This window comes from Onychostruthus taczanowskii, unplaced genomic scaffold (assembly GCF_017590055.1).
Source record: "Onychostruthus taczanowskii isolate IOZ18803 unplaced genomic scaffold, ASM1759005v1 scaffold436, whole genome shotgun sequence".
Classification (NCBI taxonomy): domain Eukaryota; kingdom Metazoa; phylum Chordata; class Aves; order Passeriformes; family Passeridae; genus Onychostruthus; species Onychostruthus taczanowskii.
Window position 1 is genome coordinate 2867 of NW_024501859.1, and position 17894 is coordinate 20760.

General features: G+C 60.4%; 1 protein-coding gene across 1 annotated transcript in view; it reads left to right on the top strand.

Annotated features, from left to right (window-relative positions):
* Positions 1–1168: 1168 nt before the first annotated feature.
* The window catches only part of LOC121340945 (filamin-A-like), a gene marked incomplete at its 3' end in the record, with an annotated part of 18681 nt that continues 1955 nt past the window's right edge, over positions 1169–17894 (top strand). The window contains exons 1-8 of the mRNA XM_041414052.1: positions 1169–1428; positions 4642–5003; positions 9709–9957; positions 11045–11142; positions 12217–12364; positions 14211–14329; positions 14554–14673; positions 15746–15823. Coding sequence (XP_041269986.1) covers positions 4661–5003; positions 9709–9957; positions 11045–11142; positions 12217–12364; positions 14211–14329; positions 14554–14673; positions 15746–15823 — 1155 coding nt within the window. The remainder of the gene's footprint in view (positions 1429–4641; positions 5004–9708; positions 9958–11044; positions 11143–12216; positions 12365–14210; positions 14330–14553; positions 14674–15745; positions 15824–17894) is intronic.

A 17894-nucleotide genomic window follows, 5' to 3' on the forward strand; every position in this document is an offset into this window, starting at 1 on the left:
CACACCCGTCCCCAGGTGTGTCCCCAGGTGTGTCCCCAGGTGTGTCCCCAAGAGTCACAGCTGTCCCTGTCTGTGTCACACCCGTCCCCAGGTGTGTCCCAGGTGTGTCCCTGTCCCCAGGTGTGTCCCCAAGTGTCACACCTGTCCCCAGGTGTGTCCCAGGTGTGTCCCCAAGTGTCACACCTGTCCCCAGGTGTGTCCCAGGTGTGTCCCCAAGTGTCACACCTGTCCCCAGGTGTGTCCCTGTCCCCAGGTGTGTCCCCTCCCCCGTTCCTCGCTCTCTGCGCTGCCGTTTGTGGCGGGAGGGGACACGTGAGGGGGCGTGGCCTTGGCCCCACCCAGGGGGTGTGTCCCGGTGGGCGTGGCCAAATGAGCGGGACATGTGTGGGTGTGGCCCGGTGGGCGTGGCCCTGACCCCACCCAAGGGGTGACCCCGGTGTGACCCCGAGGTGGGCGTGGCCCGGGTCCAGGGGGTGTGTCCCGGTGGGCGTGGCCAAATGAGCGGGACAGGTGTGGGTGTGGCCTCGGGGGTGTGTCCCGGTGGGCGTGGCCAAATGAGCGGGACATGTGTGGGTGTGGCCCGGTGGGCGTGGCCCTGACCCCACCCAAGGGGTGACCCCGGTGTGACCCCGGGGTGGGCGTGGCCCAGGTGTGGGTGTGACAGAGGGGCGTGGCCCAGGTGTGGGTGTGGCCGAGGGGCGTGGCCCAGGTGGGGGCGTGGCCCGGCAGGTTCATTAAGGCTGTCAGCAGCGTTGTAATTAAAGCCTCGTTAATGAACGCCTCATTAGTGACTCCTGTTAATGAGCCCCCATTAATGAACCCCCAGTAATTAGTCCCCCATTAATGAGCCCCCAGTAATTAACCCCATAATGAACCCCCCATTAATGAACTCCCAGTAATTAACCTGATAAGGAGCTCCTGTTAATGAGTCTCATTAATGAGTTCCCCACTAATTAACCCCATCATGAACCCAAATTAATTAATTCCCCATTAATTAACCGCAGAACTCCCCGTGTTAATTAACCCCCATTAATGAGCTCCCCAGTAATTAACCCCCCACCTCCCCCTGTAATGACTCTTTCCTTAATTAACCCCTCTGCCCCCCCCCCCGGGGCGGGGCTCGCTCCTCTCGTTACCAATTAAGGCTCCGCGCGCGCCGCGCGAGCCCCCGGTACCGGCACCGCCACCGCGCGGGGCCACCGGGACCAGCCCGGGACCAGCACCGGCACCGGCCACAGCCCCGGGACCACCGGGACCGGCACCGGGACCACCGAACCCTCCCTCGGGACCGGCCCCGGGATCACCAACAGCCCCCGGGACCACCGGGACCAGCCCGGGACCACCGAACCCACCCCGGGAGCGCCGGGACCACCCGGAGCCAGCCCGGGACCGCCGGTACCGACCCCAGGACACCGAACCGACCACCAGGTGAGGACCCCCCCGGGACCGCCTCCCCCCGGGACCACCGGGACCAGCGGGACCGGCACCCCTGGGTGGCACCGACCCCCGGGACCCCCGAACCTTGGGGACCGAGCCCCGGGACCCCCGGGATCCCCCCAGGGACCGACCTCAGGTCGGGACCCCCGGGACCCTCGAAACCCCCCCGGGAACCGACCCCAGACCCCCGGGTACCCCCAGAACGACCGAGACCCCCCGGGAATGGACCCCGACACCCGAGTAGCCCCGGGACCCCCCCGGGAACAGACCCCAGACCCCCTGGGACCCCCGGGAACCCCCGCCAGGATCGCGGGGTTTGGGGGAGCTTTGGTTGGGGGGGGGCACCCCGAGTTTGGGGCTGGGGGCCCCCCTGAGGGGTGACCCCGATTTTGGGGTCCGAGACCCCCTTGAGAGCCCCCTGGGGGGGGCGTTTTGAGAGAGCGCCTCAAAATGGGGCTGGGGACCCCCTAATGGGGTTGGGGGACCCCTCTGAACGGGACCCCCCCCCTTTTTGGGGGCTCTGAGGAGCCCGGGGTGGCCGGACCCCCTTTTTGGGGTGGGGGTCCCTATTGGGGGCCACGTTTGGGATCGGGGGGGCCCTTCCGGGGGAGTTTGGGACCCCGGGAATGGGGAGGGGGCAACAGGGCGGGGACCCTCCCCTGACCCCCCCAATTTGGGGGGGCAGAACTGGGGGTCGCGCCAAATTGGGGCCCCCTGGAGGCCACCAAAGTTCGGGGGTGCCCCAAAAGGGGGGGCTCGGGGAAGGCCCCTCATTGGGGGGGGTCCCCGTTATTGGGGTCCCTCATTTTGGGGGTGCCCCATGGGGATGCTCAGGGGGTCCCTCGTTATTGGGGTCCCTCATTTTGGGGGTGCCCCATGGGGATGCTCAGGGGGTCCCCGTTATTGGGGGGGGTCCCTCACTCTGGGGATTTCCCCATCACGGGCTCCCTTCATTTTGGGGGTCCCTCATTATGGGATCCCCTCCTTGTGGGGCTTTCTCATTTATGGGATCCCTCGTTTTCAGGGTCCCCAATTATTGGGGTTCCCCATTATTGGGATCCCCCGTTTTGGGGCCCCTCATTATGAGTTCCCCCATTATTAGGGCTCCCCCATTATTAGGATCCCCCGTTATTAGGATCCCCCGTTATTAGGATCCCTCATTATTAGGATCTCCTGTTATTAGGGCTCCCCATTATTGGGCTCCCCCATTATTAGGGCCCCTCATTACGGGCTCCCCCGTTATTAAGATTCCTCCCTCATTAGCATTGCCCTTTTTTGGATCTCCCGTTTTGGGCTCTTTCATTAATAGGATCCCCCATGATCAGGATCCCCCATTAATAGGATCCCCATTATCGTGATCCCCCATTATTAGGACACTCCATTAATAGGATCCCCCATTATCAGGATCCCCCATTTTTAGGACACTCCATTATTAGGATCCCCCATTATCATGATCCCCCATTATTAGGATCCCCCATTATTAGGATCCCCCATTATTAGGACACTCCATTATCAGGATCCCCCATGATCAGGATCCCCCATTATTAGGATCCCCCATTATTAGGATCCCCATTAATAGGATCCCCCATTATCAGGACCCCCCATTATTAGGATCCCCCGTTTTGGGGTCCCCCATTACGCACTCTCCCGTTATCCTGATCCCGCATTCTGGATCTTCCCCCGTTATTAGGATCCCCCATTACCACGCTCCTCTTTTATTAGAATCCCGTTATTAGAATCCCCTGTTATTAGGATCCCCTGTTATTAGGATTTCCCGTTATCAGGATCCCCCGTTATCAGGATCTCCTGTTTTTGAGGTCCCCCGTTATTAGGATCCCCCATTACCACGCTCCCCTTTCATTAGGATCCCCTGTTATTAGGATCCCTGGTTATTAGGATTTCCCGTTATCAGGATTCCCCGTTATCAGGATCTCCTGTTTTTGAGGTCCCCCGTTGTTAGGATCCCCCGTTATCAACACTCCCCATTATGGCACTCACCTGTTATCAGGATCCCCCATTATCAGGACCTCCTGGTTTTGGGGTCCCCCATCATTAGATTCCCCCATTTTGAGGTCCCCCGTTATTAGAATCCTCCATTATCAGGATCCCCCATTATTAATATTTCCCGTTAATGTGCTCACCCATCATTAGGATCTCCCGTTATTAACACTCCCCGTTATCACATTCACCCGTTATTAGGATCCTCCATTTTTAGGATCCCCCGTTTTTGGGCTCCCCCGTTATCAGGATCCCCCGTTATTAGCATCTCCCATTTTTGGGCTCCCCCATTATTAGGATCCTCCATTATTAGGATCTCCCGTTATTAGGGTCTCTCGTTATTAACACTCCCCGTTATCACACCCACCCGTTATCAGGATCCCCCGTTATTCCAATCCTCCATCATCAGGCCCCCCCGTTATTAGTATCTCCCGTTATTAAAATCTCCTGTTATCAGGATCCCCCGTTATTAGAATCCTCCGTTATTAGAATCTCCTGTTATCAGGATCCCCTCGTTATTAGGATCCCCCGTTCCTCCCCCGTTATTCAAATCCCCTGTTATCAGGATCCCCCGTTATTAGAATCTCCCCGTTATTAAAATCTCCTGTTATCAGGATCCCCCGTTATTAGAATCTCCCCGTTATTAAAATCTCCTGTTATCAGGATCCCCCGTTATTAGAATCTCCCCGTTATTAAAATCTCCTGTTATCAGGATCCCCCGTTATTAGAATCTCCCCGTTATTAAAATCTCCTGTTATCAGGATCCCCCGTTATTAGAATCTCCCCGTTATTGGAATCCTCCGTTATTAGGATCCCCCGTTACTCCCCCGTTATTTGAATCCCCTGTTATCAGGATCCCCCGTTATTAGGCTCTCCCGTTATTAGTATCCCCCGTTATTAACACTCCCCATTAATAGCATCCCCCGTTATTAGAATCTCCCATTATCAGGCTCCTCCTTTATTAGTATCCCGTTATTAGCACTCCCCGTTATTAACACCCCCCGTTATTAACACTCCCCGTTATTCCAACCCCCCGTTATTCCAACCCCCCGTTATTAACACTCCCCGTTATTAGCATCCCCCGTTACTAACACTCCCCGTTATTCCAACCCCCCGCTATCCTGCTCCCCCGTTTTGAGCGCTGCCCGGTTTCGAGCTCCCCGATTTCGCCCTGCCGTTAACTCCCCTCCCTCCCCCCCCGCGCAGCCCCCGCCCCGGCCCCGCCATGAGCGCGCCGGGCGGGCGGGGCCGCGCCGAGCCGGCCGAGCCCGCCGAGATGCCGGCCACCGAGAAGGACCTGGCGGAGGACGCCCCTTGGAAGCGGATCCAGCAGAACACCTTCACCCGCTGGTGCAACGAGCACCTCAAATGCGTCCAGAAGCGCGTGGGCAACCTGCAGACCGACCTGGGCGACGGGCTGCGCCTGATCGCGCTGCTCGAGGTGCTGAGCCAGAAGCAGATGGGCCGCAAGTACAACGCGCGCCCCACCTTCCGCCAGATGCAGCTGGAGAACGTCTCGGTGGCCCTGGAGTTCCTGGAGAGGGAGAACATCAAGCTGGTGTCCATCGGTGAGGGGTCGGGGGGCGACAGGGGATGGGGAGGGGGCCAGAAGGGCGGCCCGGGGGGTGGGAGTTACGGAGGAGTTGGGGTTTTGGGGGTAAAAATGGTGAGGAAAGGGTGGAAAGGTCTCAAAAGAGGGTCAGAGATTGGGGAGGGGGCGTGAGAGACCCCCCCCCGGAAAAGTTTGGAGAGTGGGGAGGGGGTGGGAGTTGGGATTTTGGGGTAAAAATGGTGAGGAAAGGGTGGAAAGGTCTCAAAAGAGGGTCAGAGATTGGGGAGGGGGCGTGAGAGACCCCCCCGGCAAAGTTTGGGGGGGGTGGGAGTTACAGGAGTTGGAATTTTGGGGGGAAAAGGAGGTTGGAGTGGTTGGTTTGGGGAGGAAACGTCTTAAAAGGAGCTCAGAGATTGGGGAGGGGGCGTGAGAGACTCCCCCGGCAAAGTTTGGGGGCTGGGAGTTGTGGGGGAGTTGGAATTTTGGGGAGGAAAATGAGGTTGAGCTGGTGAGGAAAGGGTGGAAAGGTCCCAAAAGAGGGTCAGAAATTGGGGAGGGGGCGTGAGAGACCCCCCCGGAAAAGTTTGAGGGGGTGGGAGTTGTGGGGGAGTTGGGATTTTGGGGGGAAAAGGAGATTGGAGTGGTTGGTTTGGGGAGGAAACGTCTTAAAAGGAGCTCAGAAATTGGGGAGGGGGCCACCACGGCCCCCCCCGGGAAAAGTTTGGGGGTGGGAGGTACAGAGGAGTTTGGATTTTGGGTTTTTTTGGATGAAAAAACGAGGTTGAAGTGGTGAGGAAAGGGTGGAAAGGGTCAGAAGAGGGTCAGAAATTGGGGAGGGGGCGTGAGACCACCCCTCAAAAAAAGTTTGGGGAGGGGGTGGGAGTTGTGCAGGAATTGGGATTTTTTTGGGGGAAAAAAAGGAGATTAGAGGGTTTTGTGTCGGTGAAAAGGAGGAGAAAAGCTCTGAAAGCGGCCCCGGAAATTGGGGAGGGGGCGTGCGACCACCCCCCAAAAAACTCCGGGGGCTTCGGGGCGGGATGGGGGAGTGGGAATTGTGGCGAAAATGGGATTTTGGGGAGCTCGGAGGGGTTTGTGTTGGTGAAAAAGCGATGAATTCGGCCCAAAATGGGCTCGGAATTGGGGAGGGGGCTCCTGGAGGAGCCCGGAGCTCTGAAATTTGGGGAGGGGTCTGCTGGGGGACCCCCGGCCCGCGGAGGAAGGGGAGGGGTCCCGGGGAGAGGAGGATGGGGCGGGGCCTGGTGGTGAAAAAAGCGGCGAATTCTGCCCAAAATGGGCTCGGGAATTGGGGAGGGGGCTCCTGGAGGACCCCCAGAAATGGGGGGGGGCAACTGGGAGACCCCAGACTCCCAAAATGGGGAGGGGTCTCTGGGGAAGGGAAGCTCGAACTGGTTTTAGTGGTGAGGAGGGGGCGGGACCGCGACCCCAAAAGGCCCCGGAAATTGGGGAGGGGTCGTGGACGAGCCCAAAAATGGGGGGGGGAAATCCGCTGGGAGACCCCAAAAATGGGGAGGGGTCTCCAAGAGGGGGAGCATCCAACTGGTCCCAGATGGGGAGACCCCCCCCAAAATGGACCCCGAAATTAGGGGGGGGTCCCAAAATTGGGGGAGGGTCCTGGAGAGGGCGAAGTCCCCCCGATAATTTGGGGGGGTCCCGGGGGGCGCGGACACCCCTCCCCAAATAACCCCGCAGTGATAAGGGGGGTCCTGAGACCCCTCCCCTTTATGGGACCCCCCCAGGAATATTTTGGGGACCCCCCCCACATTTAGGGCGGGGCTTTGGAGACCCCTCCCCTCCCCCCAAATCCCACCTTGGGGGATCTGTGTGAGACCCCCCCCCAAATTCGGGGGGCACTCGGGACACCCCAAAAACCCCAAAGGGACCCCTGAGGGACCCCAAAAACCGGGACGGGGACGAGGGGCACTCGGGACACCCCAAAAACCCCAAAGGGACCCCAAAAGGACCCCAAAAACCGGAGCGGGGTCTGGGGACACTCCGGACACCCCAAAAACCCCAAAGGGACCCCAGAGGGACCCCAAAAACCGGGACGGGGACCGGGGGCACTCGGGACACCCCAAAAACCCCAAAGGGACCCCAAAAGGACCCCAAAAACCGGGACGGGGACGGGGGGCACTCGGGACACCCTAAAAACCCCAAAGGGACCCCAAAAGGACCCCAAAAACCGGAGCGAGGTCTGGGGACACTCCGGACACCCCAAAAACCCCAAAGGGACCCCAAAAACCGGGACGGGGTCTGGGAACCAGCTCCGAGACCCCAAAAACCCCAAAAGAGACCCCAAAAAACGGGAATGGGAACTGGGGACACCCCGGACACCCCAAAAACCCCCCAAAGGGACCCCAAAAACAGTGACAGGAACTGGGGACACCCCAAAAACCCCCAAAGGGATTTGGGACCTGGCCCTGAGACCCCAAAGGGACCCCAAAAACTGTAATGGGAACTGGGGACACTCCAGACACCCCAAAAACCCCAAAGGGACCCCAAAAACGGGAATGGGAACTGGGGACACTCCGGACACCCCAAAAACTCAGAAAGGGACTCCAAAAGGGACCCCAAAAACGGGATCAGGGAGAGGACACGGCCGAGAGACCCAAAACCCCAAAAGGGACCCCAAAAACAGTGACGGGAATTGGGGACACCCCGGACACCCCAAAAACTCAGAAAGGGACTCCAAAAGGGACCCCAAAAACAGGATCAGGGAGAGGACACGGCCGAGAGACCCAAAACCCCAAAAGGGACCCCAAAATCGGGAACGGGGTCTGGGAACCAGCCCCGAGACCCCAAAAACCCCAAAAGGGACCCCAAAAACAGTGACGGGAATTGGGGACACCCCGGACACCCCAAAAACCCCCAAAGGGACCCCAAAAACTGTAATGGGAACTGGGGACACCCCGGACATGACGGGAACTGGGGACACCCCGGACACCCCCAAAACCCCCAAAGGGATTTGGGGCCCGGCCCTGAGACCCCAAAGGGACCCCAAAGGGACCCCAAAGGGACCCGGAGCAGTGGCGGGAGCTGGGAGCCCTCCCTGACACCCCGAAACCCCAGAAGGGATTTGGGGCCACGCCCGGACACCCCAAAAACCGCGCGGGGGGGGCGGGGCCACGCCCCGAAACCCCAAAACCCCAAAACCTCAAAGGCAGTGACGGGAACTGGACCCCAAAACTGCTGAGGGGGTGTGGGGACACGCCTGGGACCCCAAAACCGCTAAGGGGGTGTGGGGACACGCCCGGGACCCCAAAACTGCTGAGGGGGTGTGGGGACACGCCCGGGACCCCAAAACTGCTGAGGGGACTTGGGGACACGCCCGGGACCCCAAAACCGCTGAGGGGACTTGGGGACACACCCAGACACCCCAAAACTGCTGACAGGGACTTGGGGACACGCCCGGGACCCCAAAATTCTTCATGGGGACCCCAAAAGCCCCGGCAGCGTCCCCCTGTCCCCAGCAGGACCCCCCTGGTGTCCCTGTCACCCCCGTGCTGTGGCCTCAGCGTGTCCCCAGGTGTCCCCAGGTGTCCCCAGCCTGAGCCGTGTCCTGTCCCCAGCCCTGTGGTGGCACTGAGCTGTCACCTCCCCGAGGTGTCCCCAATGTCCCCAATCCCTGCAGGGTGTCCCCAATGTCCCCAGTCCCTGCGAGGTGTCCCCAGTCCTTTCGAGGTGTCCCCAATGTCCCCAATTCCTGCAGGGTGTCCCCAGTGGCCCCTGTCCCTGTGAGGTGTCCCCTGTCCTTTTGAGGTGTCCCCAGTGTCCCCAATCCCTGCAGGGTGTCCCCAATGTCCCCTGTCCCTGCGAGGTGTCCCCTGTCCTTTCGAGATGTCCCCAGTGTCCCCAATCCCTGCAGGGTGTCCCCAGTGTCCCCTGTCCCTGCGAGGTGTCCCCAGTCCTTTCGAGGTGTCCCCAATGTCCCCAATTCCTGCAGGGTGTCCCCAGTGGCCCCTGTCCCTGTGAGGTGTCCCCTGTCCTTTCGAGGTGTCCCCAATGTCCCCAATCCCTGCAGGGTGTCCCCAGTGTCCCCTGTCCCTGCGAGGTGTCCCCTGTCCTTTCGAGATGTCCCCAGTGTCCCCAATCCCTGCAGGGCATTCCCTGGTGTCCCCCACATCCCATGTCTCCCCATCCCCTGATGTCCCTGTCCCTTGTGTCCCCCTGTGTCCCCTGATGGCCCTGATGTCCCCGCTGTCCCTGCTGTCCCTGCTGTCCCTGATGTCCCCATGTCCCCGTGTCCCCCCAGACAGCAAAGCCATCGTGGACGGGAACCTGAAGCTGATCCTGACCCTGATCCTGCACTGTGCCCTCCCCAGTGTCCCCAGTGTCCCCAATCCCTGCAGGGCATTCCCTGGTGTCCCCCACATCCCATGTCTCCCCATCCCCTGATGTCCCTGTCCCTTGTGTCCCCCTGTGTCCCCTGATGGCCCTGATGTCCCCAGTGTCCCTGCTGTCCCCTATGTCCCTGCTGTCCCTGATGTCCCCAATGTCCCTGCTGTCCCTGCTGTCCCTGATGTCCCCGTGTCCCCCCCCAGACAGCAAAGCCATCGTGGACGGGAACCTGAAGCTGATCCTGACCCTGATCCTGCACTGTGCCCTCCCCAGTGTCCCCAGTGTCCCCAATACCTCACACACCCCCAGTGTCCCCGCTGTCCCCGCTGTCCCTGATGTCCCCATGTCCCTGTGTCCCCTCACAGACAGCAAAGCCATCGTGGACGGGAACCTGAAGCTGATCCTGGGTTTGATCTGGACGCTCATCCTGCACTACTCCATCTCCATGCCCATGTGGGACGAGGAGGATGAGGAGGAGGCCAAGCGCCAGACGCCGAAGCAGCGGCTGCTGGGCTGGATCCAGAACCGGCTGCCGCAGCTGCCCATCACCAACTTCAGCAAGGACTGGCAGAGCGGCAGGGCCCTGGGGGCCCTGGTGGACAGCTGTGCCCCAGGTGAGGGACACGGGGACACGGGGACACCGGGGACACTGGGGACACTGGGGACACTGGGGACACCGGGGATGGGCACTGGGATGGGCACTGGGATGGGCACCGGGAGCTCTGCCCATCACCAACTTCAGCAAGGACTGGCAGAGCGGCAGGGCCCTGGGGGCCCTGGTGGACAGCTGTGCCCCAGGTGAGGGACACGGGGACACGGGGACACCGGGGACACTGGGGACACCGGGTCTAGGCTGACCCCTGTCCCCACTGTCCCTGTCCCCAGGGCTGTGCCCGGGTACAGCGATGTTGGTGACACTGGTGACACTGGGAGGGCAGTGGGGCCAGGCTGACCCCTGTCCCCACTGTCCCCAGGGCTGTGCCCTGGGTATGGCAGTGCTGGTGACACTGGGGACACTGGGATGGGCACTGGTGACCCTGTCCCTGTCGTCAGGGCTGTGCCCTGGGTACAGCAATGCTGGTGACACTGGGACGGGCACTGGGGACACAGGGATGGGCACTGGTGACCCTGTCCCTATGCCCAGGGCTGTGTCCCGGGTATGGCAGTGCTGGGGACATTGGGATGGGCACTGGGGACACTGGGACGGACACTGGGACGGGCACTGGTGACGCTGGTGACACTGGGACGGGCACTGGTGACCCTGGGGACACTGGGACGGGCACTGGGGACACTGGGGACACTGGGATGGGCACTGGTGACCCTGGGGACACTGGGATGGGCACTGGTGACCCTGGGGACACTGGGATGGGCACTGGTGATGCTGGGGACACTGGGACGGACACTGGTGACCCTGGTGGCACTGGTTCGGGCACTGGTGACGCTGTCCCTGTCCCCAGGGCTGTGTCCCGGGTATGGCAGTGCTGGTGACACTGGGACGGGCACTGGGGACACTGGGGACACTGGGATGGGCACTGGTGACACTGGGATGGGCACTGGGACGGGCACTGGGGACACTGGGGACACTGGGATGGGCACTGGTGACGCTGGGGACACTGGGACGGGCACTGGTGACACTGGGACGGGCACTGGTGACGCTGGTGACCCTGGTTTGGGCACTGGTGACGCTGTCCCCGTCCCCAGGGCTGTGCCCCGACTGGGACTCGTGGAACCCGAGCCGCCCGGTGGAGAACGCGCGCGAGGCCATGCAGCAGGCCGAGGAGTGGCTGGGCATCCCGCAGGTGACACGGGGACACCGCCCGCCACTGTCCCTGACCCCCCCGGGGACACGGGGACACCGCCCACCACTGTCCCTGACCCCCCCGGGGACACGGGGACACGGGGACACCGCCCCGCCACTGTCCCCATCCGTGTCCTGCTCTGGTGACACCTGGGGATGCCTCCCTGTCCCTGTCCCTGTCCCAGTCCCTGCAGGTGACACGGGGACACTGGGGACACTGCCCTGCCACTGTCCCCATCTCTGTCCCCGGCAAGTGACACGGGGACACTGGGGACACTGCCCCTCGGCTGGCCCCGTCCCTGTCCCAGGTGCCACACACACGTGGGGGTGGCACACACCCCTGTGCTGATGTCCCCTGTCCCTGTCCCCATGCCGATGTCCCTGTCCCTGTCCCTGTGCTGATGTCCCTGGGCTGATGTCCTTGAGATGATGTCCCTATCCCTGTCCCTGTGCCGATGTCCCCGTCCCTGTCCCTGTGCCAGGTGGCACTGCTGTCCCTGTCCCTGTCCCCGTCCCCGTGCCGATGTCCCTGTCCCTGGCCCTGTGCTGATGTCCCTGGGCTGATGTCGTTGAGATGATGTCCCTGTCCTTGTCCCCATGCCAATGTCCCTGTCCCCATCCCTGTGCCAGGTGGCACTGCTGTCCCCGTCCCCGTGCTGATGTCCCCGTCCCCATCCCTGTCCCCATGCCGATGTCCCTGTCCCTGTCCCTGTGCTGATGTCCCTGGGCTGATGTCCTTGAGATGATGTCCCTGTCCCTGTCCCCATGCCAATGTCCCTGTCCCCATCCCTGTGCCAGGTGGCACTGCTGTCCCTGTCCCTGTCCCCGTCCCCGTGCCGATGTCCCCATCCCTGTGCCAGGTGGCACTGCTGTCCCCGTCCCCGTGCTGATGTCCCCGTCCCCATCCCTGTCCCCATGCCGATGTCCCTGTCCCTGTCCCTGTGCTGATGTCCCTGGGCTGATGTCCTTGAGATGATGTCCCTGTCCCTGTCCCCATGCCAATGTCCCTGTCCCCATCCCTGTGCCAGGTGGCACTGCTGTCCCTGTCCCTGTCCTGTCCCCGTGCCCGTGGCAGGTGATCACGCCCGAGGAGATCGTGGACCCCAACGTGGACGAGCACTCTGTCATGACGTACCTGTCGCAGTTCCCCAAGGCCAAGCTCAAGCCGGGGGCGCCGCTGCGCCCCAAACTCAACCCCAAGAAGGCGCGGGCCTACGGGCCAGGTGAGGGGGGGTCCCCGGGACCCCCGGGACCCCCGAATTTGGGGGTGGGAGATGGGAAATGGGGAGCCCCAAACTCAACCCCAAGAAGGCGCGGGCCTACGGGCCAGGTGAGGGGGGGTCCCCGGGACCCCCGGGACCCCCGAATTTGGGGGTGGGAGATGGGAAATGGGGCTGGGCCTACAGGCCAGGTGGGGAGGGCCTGAGACCCCCGGGACTTCGGGACCCCCAGAGATCCCCAGGACCCCCGAATTTGGGGGGTGGGAGGTGGGGATGGGGACCAAAGGATTTGGGGGATAGGAAATGGGGAGCCCTAAAGGTGACCCCAAAAAGGTTCAGGGCCTACGGGCCAGGTGAGGGGGCTGAGACCCCCGGGACCCCCGAATTTGGGGGTGGGGGATGGGAAATGGGGCTGGGCCTACGGGCCAGGTGAGGGGGGCTGAGACCCCTGAATTTGGGGGATGGGCAATGGGGAGCCCCAAATGTGACCCCAGAAAGGTCCAGGGCTGGTGGGCCAGGTGAGGGGGGGGGTGCCTGAGACCCCCGGGAAGGGCAGGACCTCCCAAATTTTGGGGAGTGGTCTGGGATCCTGAATTGAGTCTGGGGTCTCTCAGGGATCAAGCCCACCGGGAAGCTGGTGCAGCAGCAGCAGCGGAGTTTGGGGGGGATCAGGGATTCTGGGGAGTGGTCCGGGACCCTGAATTGAGTCTGGGGTCTCTCGGATCAAGCCCACCGGGAAGCTGGTGCAGCAGCAGCAGCGGAGTTTGGGGGGGATCAGGGGGTTTAGGGTGGGTTTGGGACCCCTGAGATGACTCTGAGACCCTCAGGGTGGGTGTGGGACCCCCAGGGTCGGTCTGGGACCCCGAATTGAGCCTGGGGTCCAGCAGTGATCGAGCCCACCGGGAACATGGTGCAGCAGCAGCTGAGTTTGGGTGGGCTTGGGGTGGATTTAGGACCCCCAGGGTGGCTCTGGGACCCTCCAAGGTGTGTCCGGGACCCCGAATTGAGTCTGGGGTCCGCAGGGATCGAGCCCACCGGGAACGTGGTGCAGCAGTGCGCCGAGTTTGGGTGGGCTTGGGGTGGATTTAGGAGCCTTGGGGTGGGTTTAGGACCCCCAGGGTGGCTCTGGGACCCCCGGGGTGGCTCTGGGACCCCCCGAGGTGGGTCCGGGACCCCGAACTGAGTCTGGGGTCCGCAGGGATCGAGCCCACCGGGAACGTGAGGGTGGGTTTGGGACCCCTGAGATGACTCTGAGACCCTCAGGGTGGGTGTGGGACCCCCAGGGTCGGTCTGGGACCCCTGGGATGGCTCTGGGACTCCCCGAGGTCAGTCCGGGACCCCGAATTGAGTCTGGGGTCCGCAGGGATCCAAGCCCACCGGGAAGCTGGTGCAGCAGCCCTGAGTCTGGCTGGAGTTGGGGTGGGTTTAGGACCCCCGAGGTGGCTCTGGGACCCCCGAGGTGGGTCCGGGCCCCCGAATTGAGTCTGGGGTCTCTCAGGGATCGAGCCCATCGGGAACGTGGTGCAGCAGCAGCTGAGTGTGGGTGGGCTTGGTGTGGGTTTAGGAGCCTTGGGGTGGGTTTAGGACCCCCGAGGCGGCTCTGGGACCCCCGGGGTGGCTCTGGGCCCCCCGAGGTGGGTCCGGGCCCCCGAATTGAGTCTGGGGTCTCTCAGGGATCGAGCCCATCGGGAACGTGGTGCAGCAGTGCGCCGAGTTTGGGTGGGCTTGGGGTGGATTTAGGAGCCTTGGGGTGGGTTTAGGACCCCCAGGGTGGCTCTGGGACCCCCGGGGTGGCTCTGGGACCCCCCGAGGTGGGTCCGGGACCCCGAATTGAGTCTGGGGTCCGCAGGGATCGAGCCCACCGGGAACGTGGTGCAGCAGCGCGCCGAGTTCACGGTGGAGACGATCAGCGCGGGGCAGGGCGAGGTGCTGGTCTACGTCGAGGACCCCGACGGGCACCGCGAGGAGGTCGGGGGGATCAGTCCGGGACCCCGAATTGAGTCTGGGGTCTCTCAGGGATCGAGCCCACCGGGAACGTGGTGCAGCAGTGCCCTGAGTCTGGCTGGAGTTGGGGTGGGTTTAGGACCCCCGAGGTGGCTCTGGGACCCCCTGGGATGGCTCTGGGACCCCCGAGGTGGCTCTGGGACCCCCGAGGTCAGTCTGGGACCCCGAATTGAGTCTGGGGTCCGCAGGGATCCAAGCCCACCGGGAAGCTGGTGCAGCAGCGCGCCGAGTTCACGGTGGAGACGATCAGCGCGGGGCAGGGCGAGGTGCTGGTCTACGTCGAGGACCCCGACGGGCACCGCGAGGAGGTCGGGGGGATTTGGGGGGTCCTGGGGGGTCCTGCTTTGGGGGTATTTTGGAGGTGTTTTGGTGGTTTTTTGAAGGTTTTGGGGTATTTTGGGGGAGTTTTGGGGTTTTTTTTGGTTTTTTTTGAGGGTTTTGAGGGGGCTTTTGGGGTATTTTGGAGGTGTTTTGGTGGTTTTTTGAAGGTTTTGGGGTATTTTGGGGGGGTTTTTGTTTTGTTTTTTTTTTTTTTTTTTGAGGGTTTTTGGGTGTATTTTGGGGGTGTTTTGGCGGTTTTTGAGGGTTTTGGGGGTTTTTTTTGAGGGTTTTGGGGGAGTTTTGGGGGGTTTTTTTGAGGGTTTTTTTGGGTATTTTGTTTTATTTTTCCAGGGTTTTGGGGGTTTCTTTGAGAGTTTTGGGGAGGTCTGGCTATGAACTTCACATTTCAACTCCTGGGTTGCCCATGGTTGTTTTTTGGTATTTTGGGGGGGTTTTGGGGTATTTTGGGCGATTTTGGGGGGTTTTGGGGTATTTTGGGGTGTTCTGTTCCTTTTGATACTTTTGGGGGGGTTTTAGGGTATTTTGGGTTATTTTGGGGGAGTTTCGGGTGGTTTTTTTTGAGGGTTTTGGGACTGGGGGATTCAGGGAAATCTGGGAAATTTGGGGTGGGGGGCTCAGGGTTGGGGTCTGGGAGGATTTAGGGGTTGGGGGGTCTCTGCCTGTTGGATTTTGGGGTATTTTTGGGGGGTTTTGGTGGAGTTTGGGGTTTTTTTGAGGTTTTTTGGGGGTACTTGGGGTTTTTTTCAGGGTTTTGGGGGTTTCTTTGAGAGTTTTGGGGAGGTCTGGGGGTATTTTGGGGGGGTTTGGGCTAAGATCGGTCTCTGCCTGTTGGATTTTGGGGTATTTTTGGGGGATTTTGGTGGAGTTTGGGGTTTTTTTGAGGGTTTTTGGCCAAGTTTCTGGGGAGGTTTTTGGCGGGTTTTGGGTGCTTTTTGGTGGCACTTGCTGTGTTTTGGGGGAGTTTTGTTTTTTTTTTTTAAATTTGGGGGGGGTCCCGAAGGGTTTTGGGGGGGTCTGACCCCGGTGACCCCTCCCCAGGCCAAGGTGGTGGCCAACAACGACAAGAACCGAACGTTCTCCGTGTCCTACGTGCCCAAAGTCACCGGCGTCCACAAGGTGGGGGGCCGGAATTTGGGGGGCCCTGATTAATTTGGGGGCCCTGATTAATTCTGGGGGGTCCTTGATTAATTCTGGGGGGGTCCTTGATTAATTTTGGGGGTCCCTGATTAATTCTGGGGGACCCTGAGGAATTTTGGGAGGGTCCCTGATTATTTTTGGGGGTGTCTGATTAATTTTGGGGGGTCCTTAATTAATTTGGGGGGGTCCTTGATTAATTCTGGGGGACCCTGAGGAATTTTGGGGGGTCCCTGATTAATTTTGGGGGGTCCCTGATTAATACTGGGGGACCCTGAGGAATTTTGGGGCGTCCCTGATTAATTTTGGGGGGTCTTTGATTAATTTTGGGGGGTCCCTGATTAATTTTGGGGGGTCCCTGATTAATTCTGGGGGACCATGCGGAATTTTGGGAGGTCCTTGATTAATTTTGTGAGGTCCATGATTAATTTTGGGGGTCCCTGATTAATTTTGGGAGGTCCCTGATTAATTTGGGGGGCCTTGATTAATTTTGGGGTGTCCCTTATTAATTTTGGGGGGTCTTTGGAAACTTTTTTGCATCCCCGATTAATTTTGGGAGGTCCCTGATTAATTTTCGGGTTTCCCTGGTTAATTTTGGGGGGTCCCTGATTAATTTGGGGGTCCCTGATTAATTTTGGGGGGTCCCTGATTAATTTTGAGGGTTCCCAATTAATTTTCGGGGAGTCCTGGGGCATTTTTGGGGGTTTCCAGTTAATTTTTTGGGGGGTTCTGGGGAATTTTGGGCTCCATGATTAATTTTGGGGGTCCCTGATTAATTTTGGGGGATTCTGAGCCATTTTTGGGGCACTTTTTGGGCTGTTTCTCCCTCCTTCCCCTCTCCCCCATTCCTTCCCTGTTCCCGGGGGTTTTTTGGGGTCTCCCAATTTTTTGGGGTCCCGATTCATTTTTGGGATATTCTGAACCATTTTTGGGATATTCTGAACCACTTTTGGGGGGGTTCTGAGCCATTTTTGGGGCGTTCTGAGCCATTTTTGGGGCCGTTTCTCCTCCCCCGTTCCTCCCCCGCTGCCGGGATTTTTTTGGGGGTTTTTCCGGGGGGTCCCTCCCGGTGACCCCCCCCCCATTTTTTGGGGTCCCGATTAATTTTTGGGGCTCCCCAACACTTTGGGATATTCCTGGGGGGTTCTGAACCATTTTTGGGGCGTTCTGAGCCATTTTTGGGACATTCTGAACCATTTTTGGGGCCGTTTCTCCTCCCCCATTCCTCCCCGGCTCCCGGGGTTTTCCGGGGGGCCCCTCCCGGTGACCCCCCCGTTTTTTGGGGTCCCGATTCATTTTTGGGATATTCTGAATCATTTTTGGGGGGGTTCTGAGCCATTTTTGGGGCGTTCTGAGCCATTTTTGGGGCCGTTTCTCCTCCCCCGTTCCTCCCCCGCTGCCGGGATTTTTTGGGGTTTTTCCGGGGGGTCCCTCCCGGTGACCTCCCCGTTTTTTGGGGTCCCGATTAATTTTTGGGGCTCCCCAACACTTTGGGATATTCCTGGGGGGTTCTGAGCCATTTTTGGGGCGGTTTCTCCTCCTCCGTTCCTCCCCCGCTGCCGGGATTTTTTGGGGGTTTCCCGGGGGGTCCCTCCCGGTCACCCCCCCCCCATTTTTTGGGGTCCCGATTAATTTTTGGGGCTCCCCACCACTTTGGGATATTCCTGGGGGGTTCTGCACCATTTTTGGGGCGTTCTGAGCCATTTTTGGGACATTCTGAGCCATTTTTGGGGCGGTTTCTCCTCCTCCGTTCCTCCCCCGCTGCCGGGATTTTTTGGGGTTTTTCCGGGGGGTCCCTCCCGGTGACCTCCCCGTTTTTTGGGGTCCCGATTAATTTTTGGGGCTCCCCAACACTTTGGGATATTCCTGGGGGGTTCTGAACCATTTTTGGGGCGTTCTGAGCCATTTTTGGGACATTCTGAACCATTTTTGGGGCCGTTTCTCCTCCCCCATTCCTCCCCCTCTCCCGGGGTTTTTCCGGGGGGTCCCTCCCGGTGACCCCCCCCATTTTTTGTGGTCCCGATTAATTTTTGGGGTATTCGGAACTGCATTT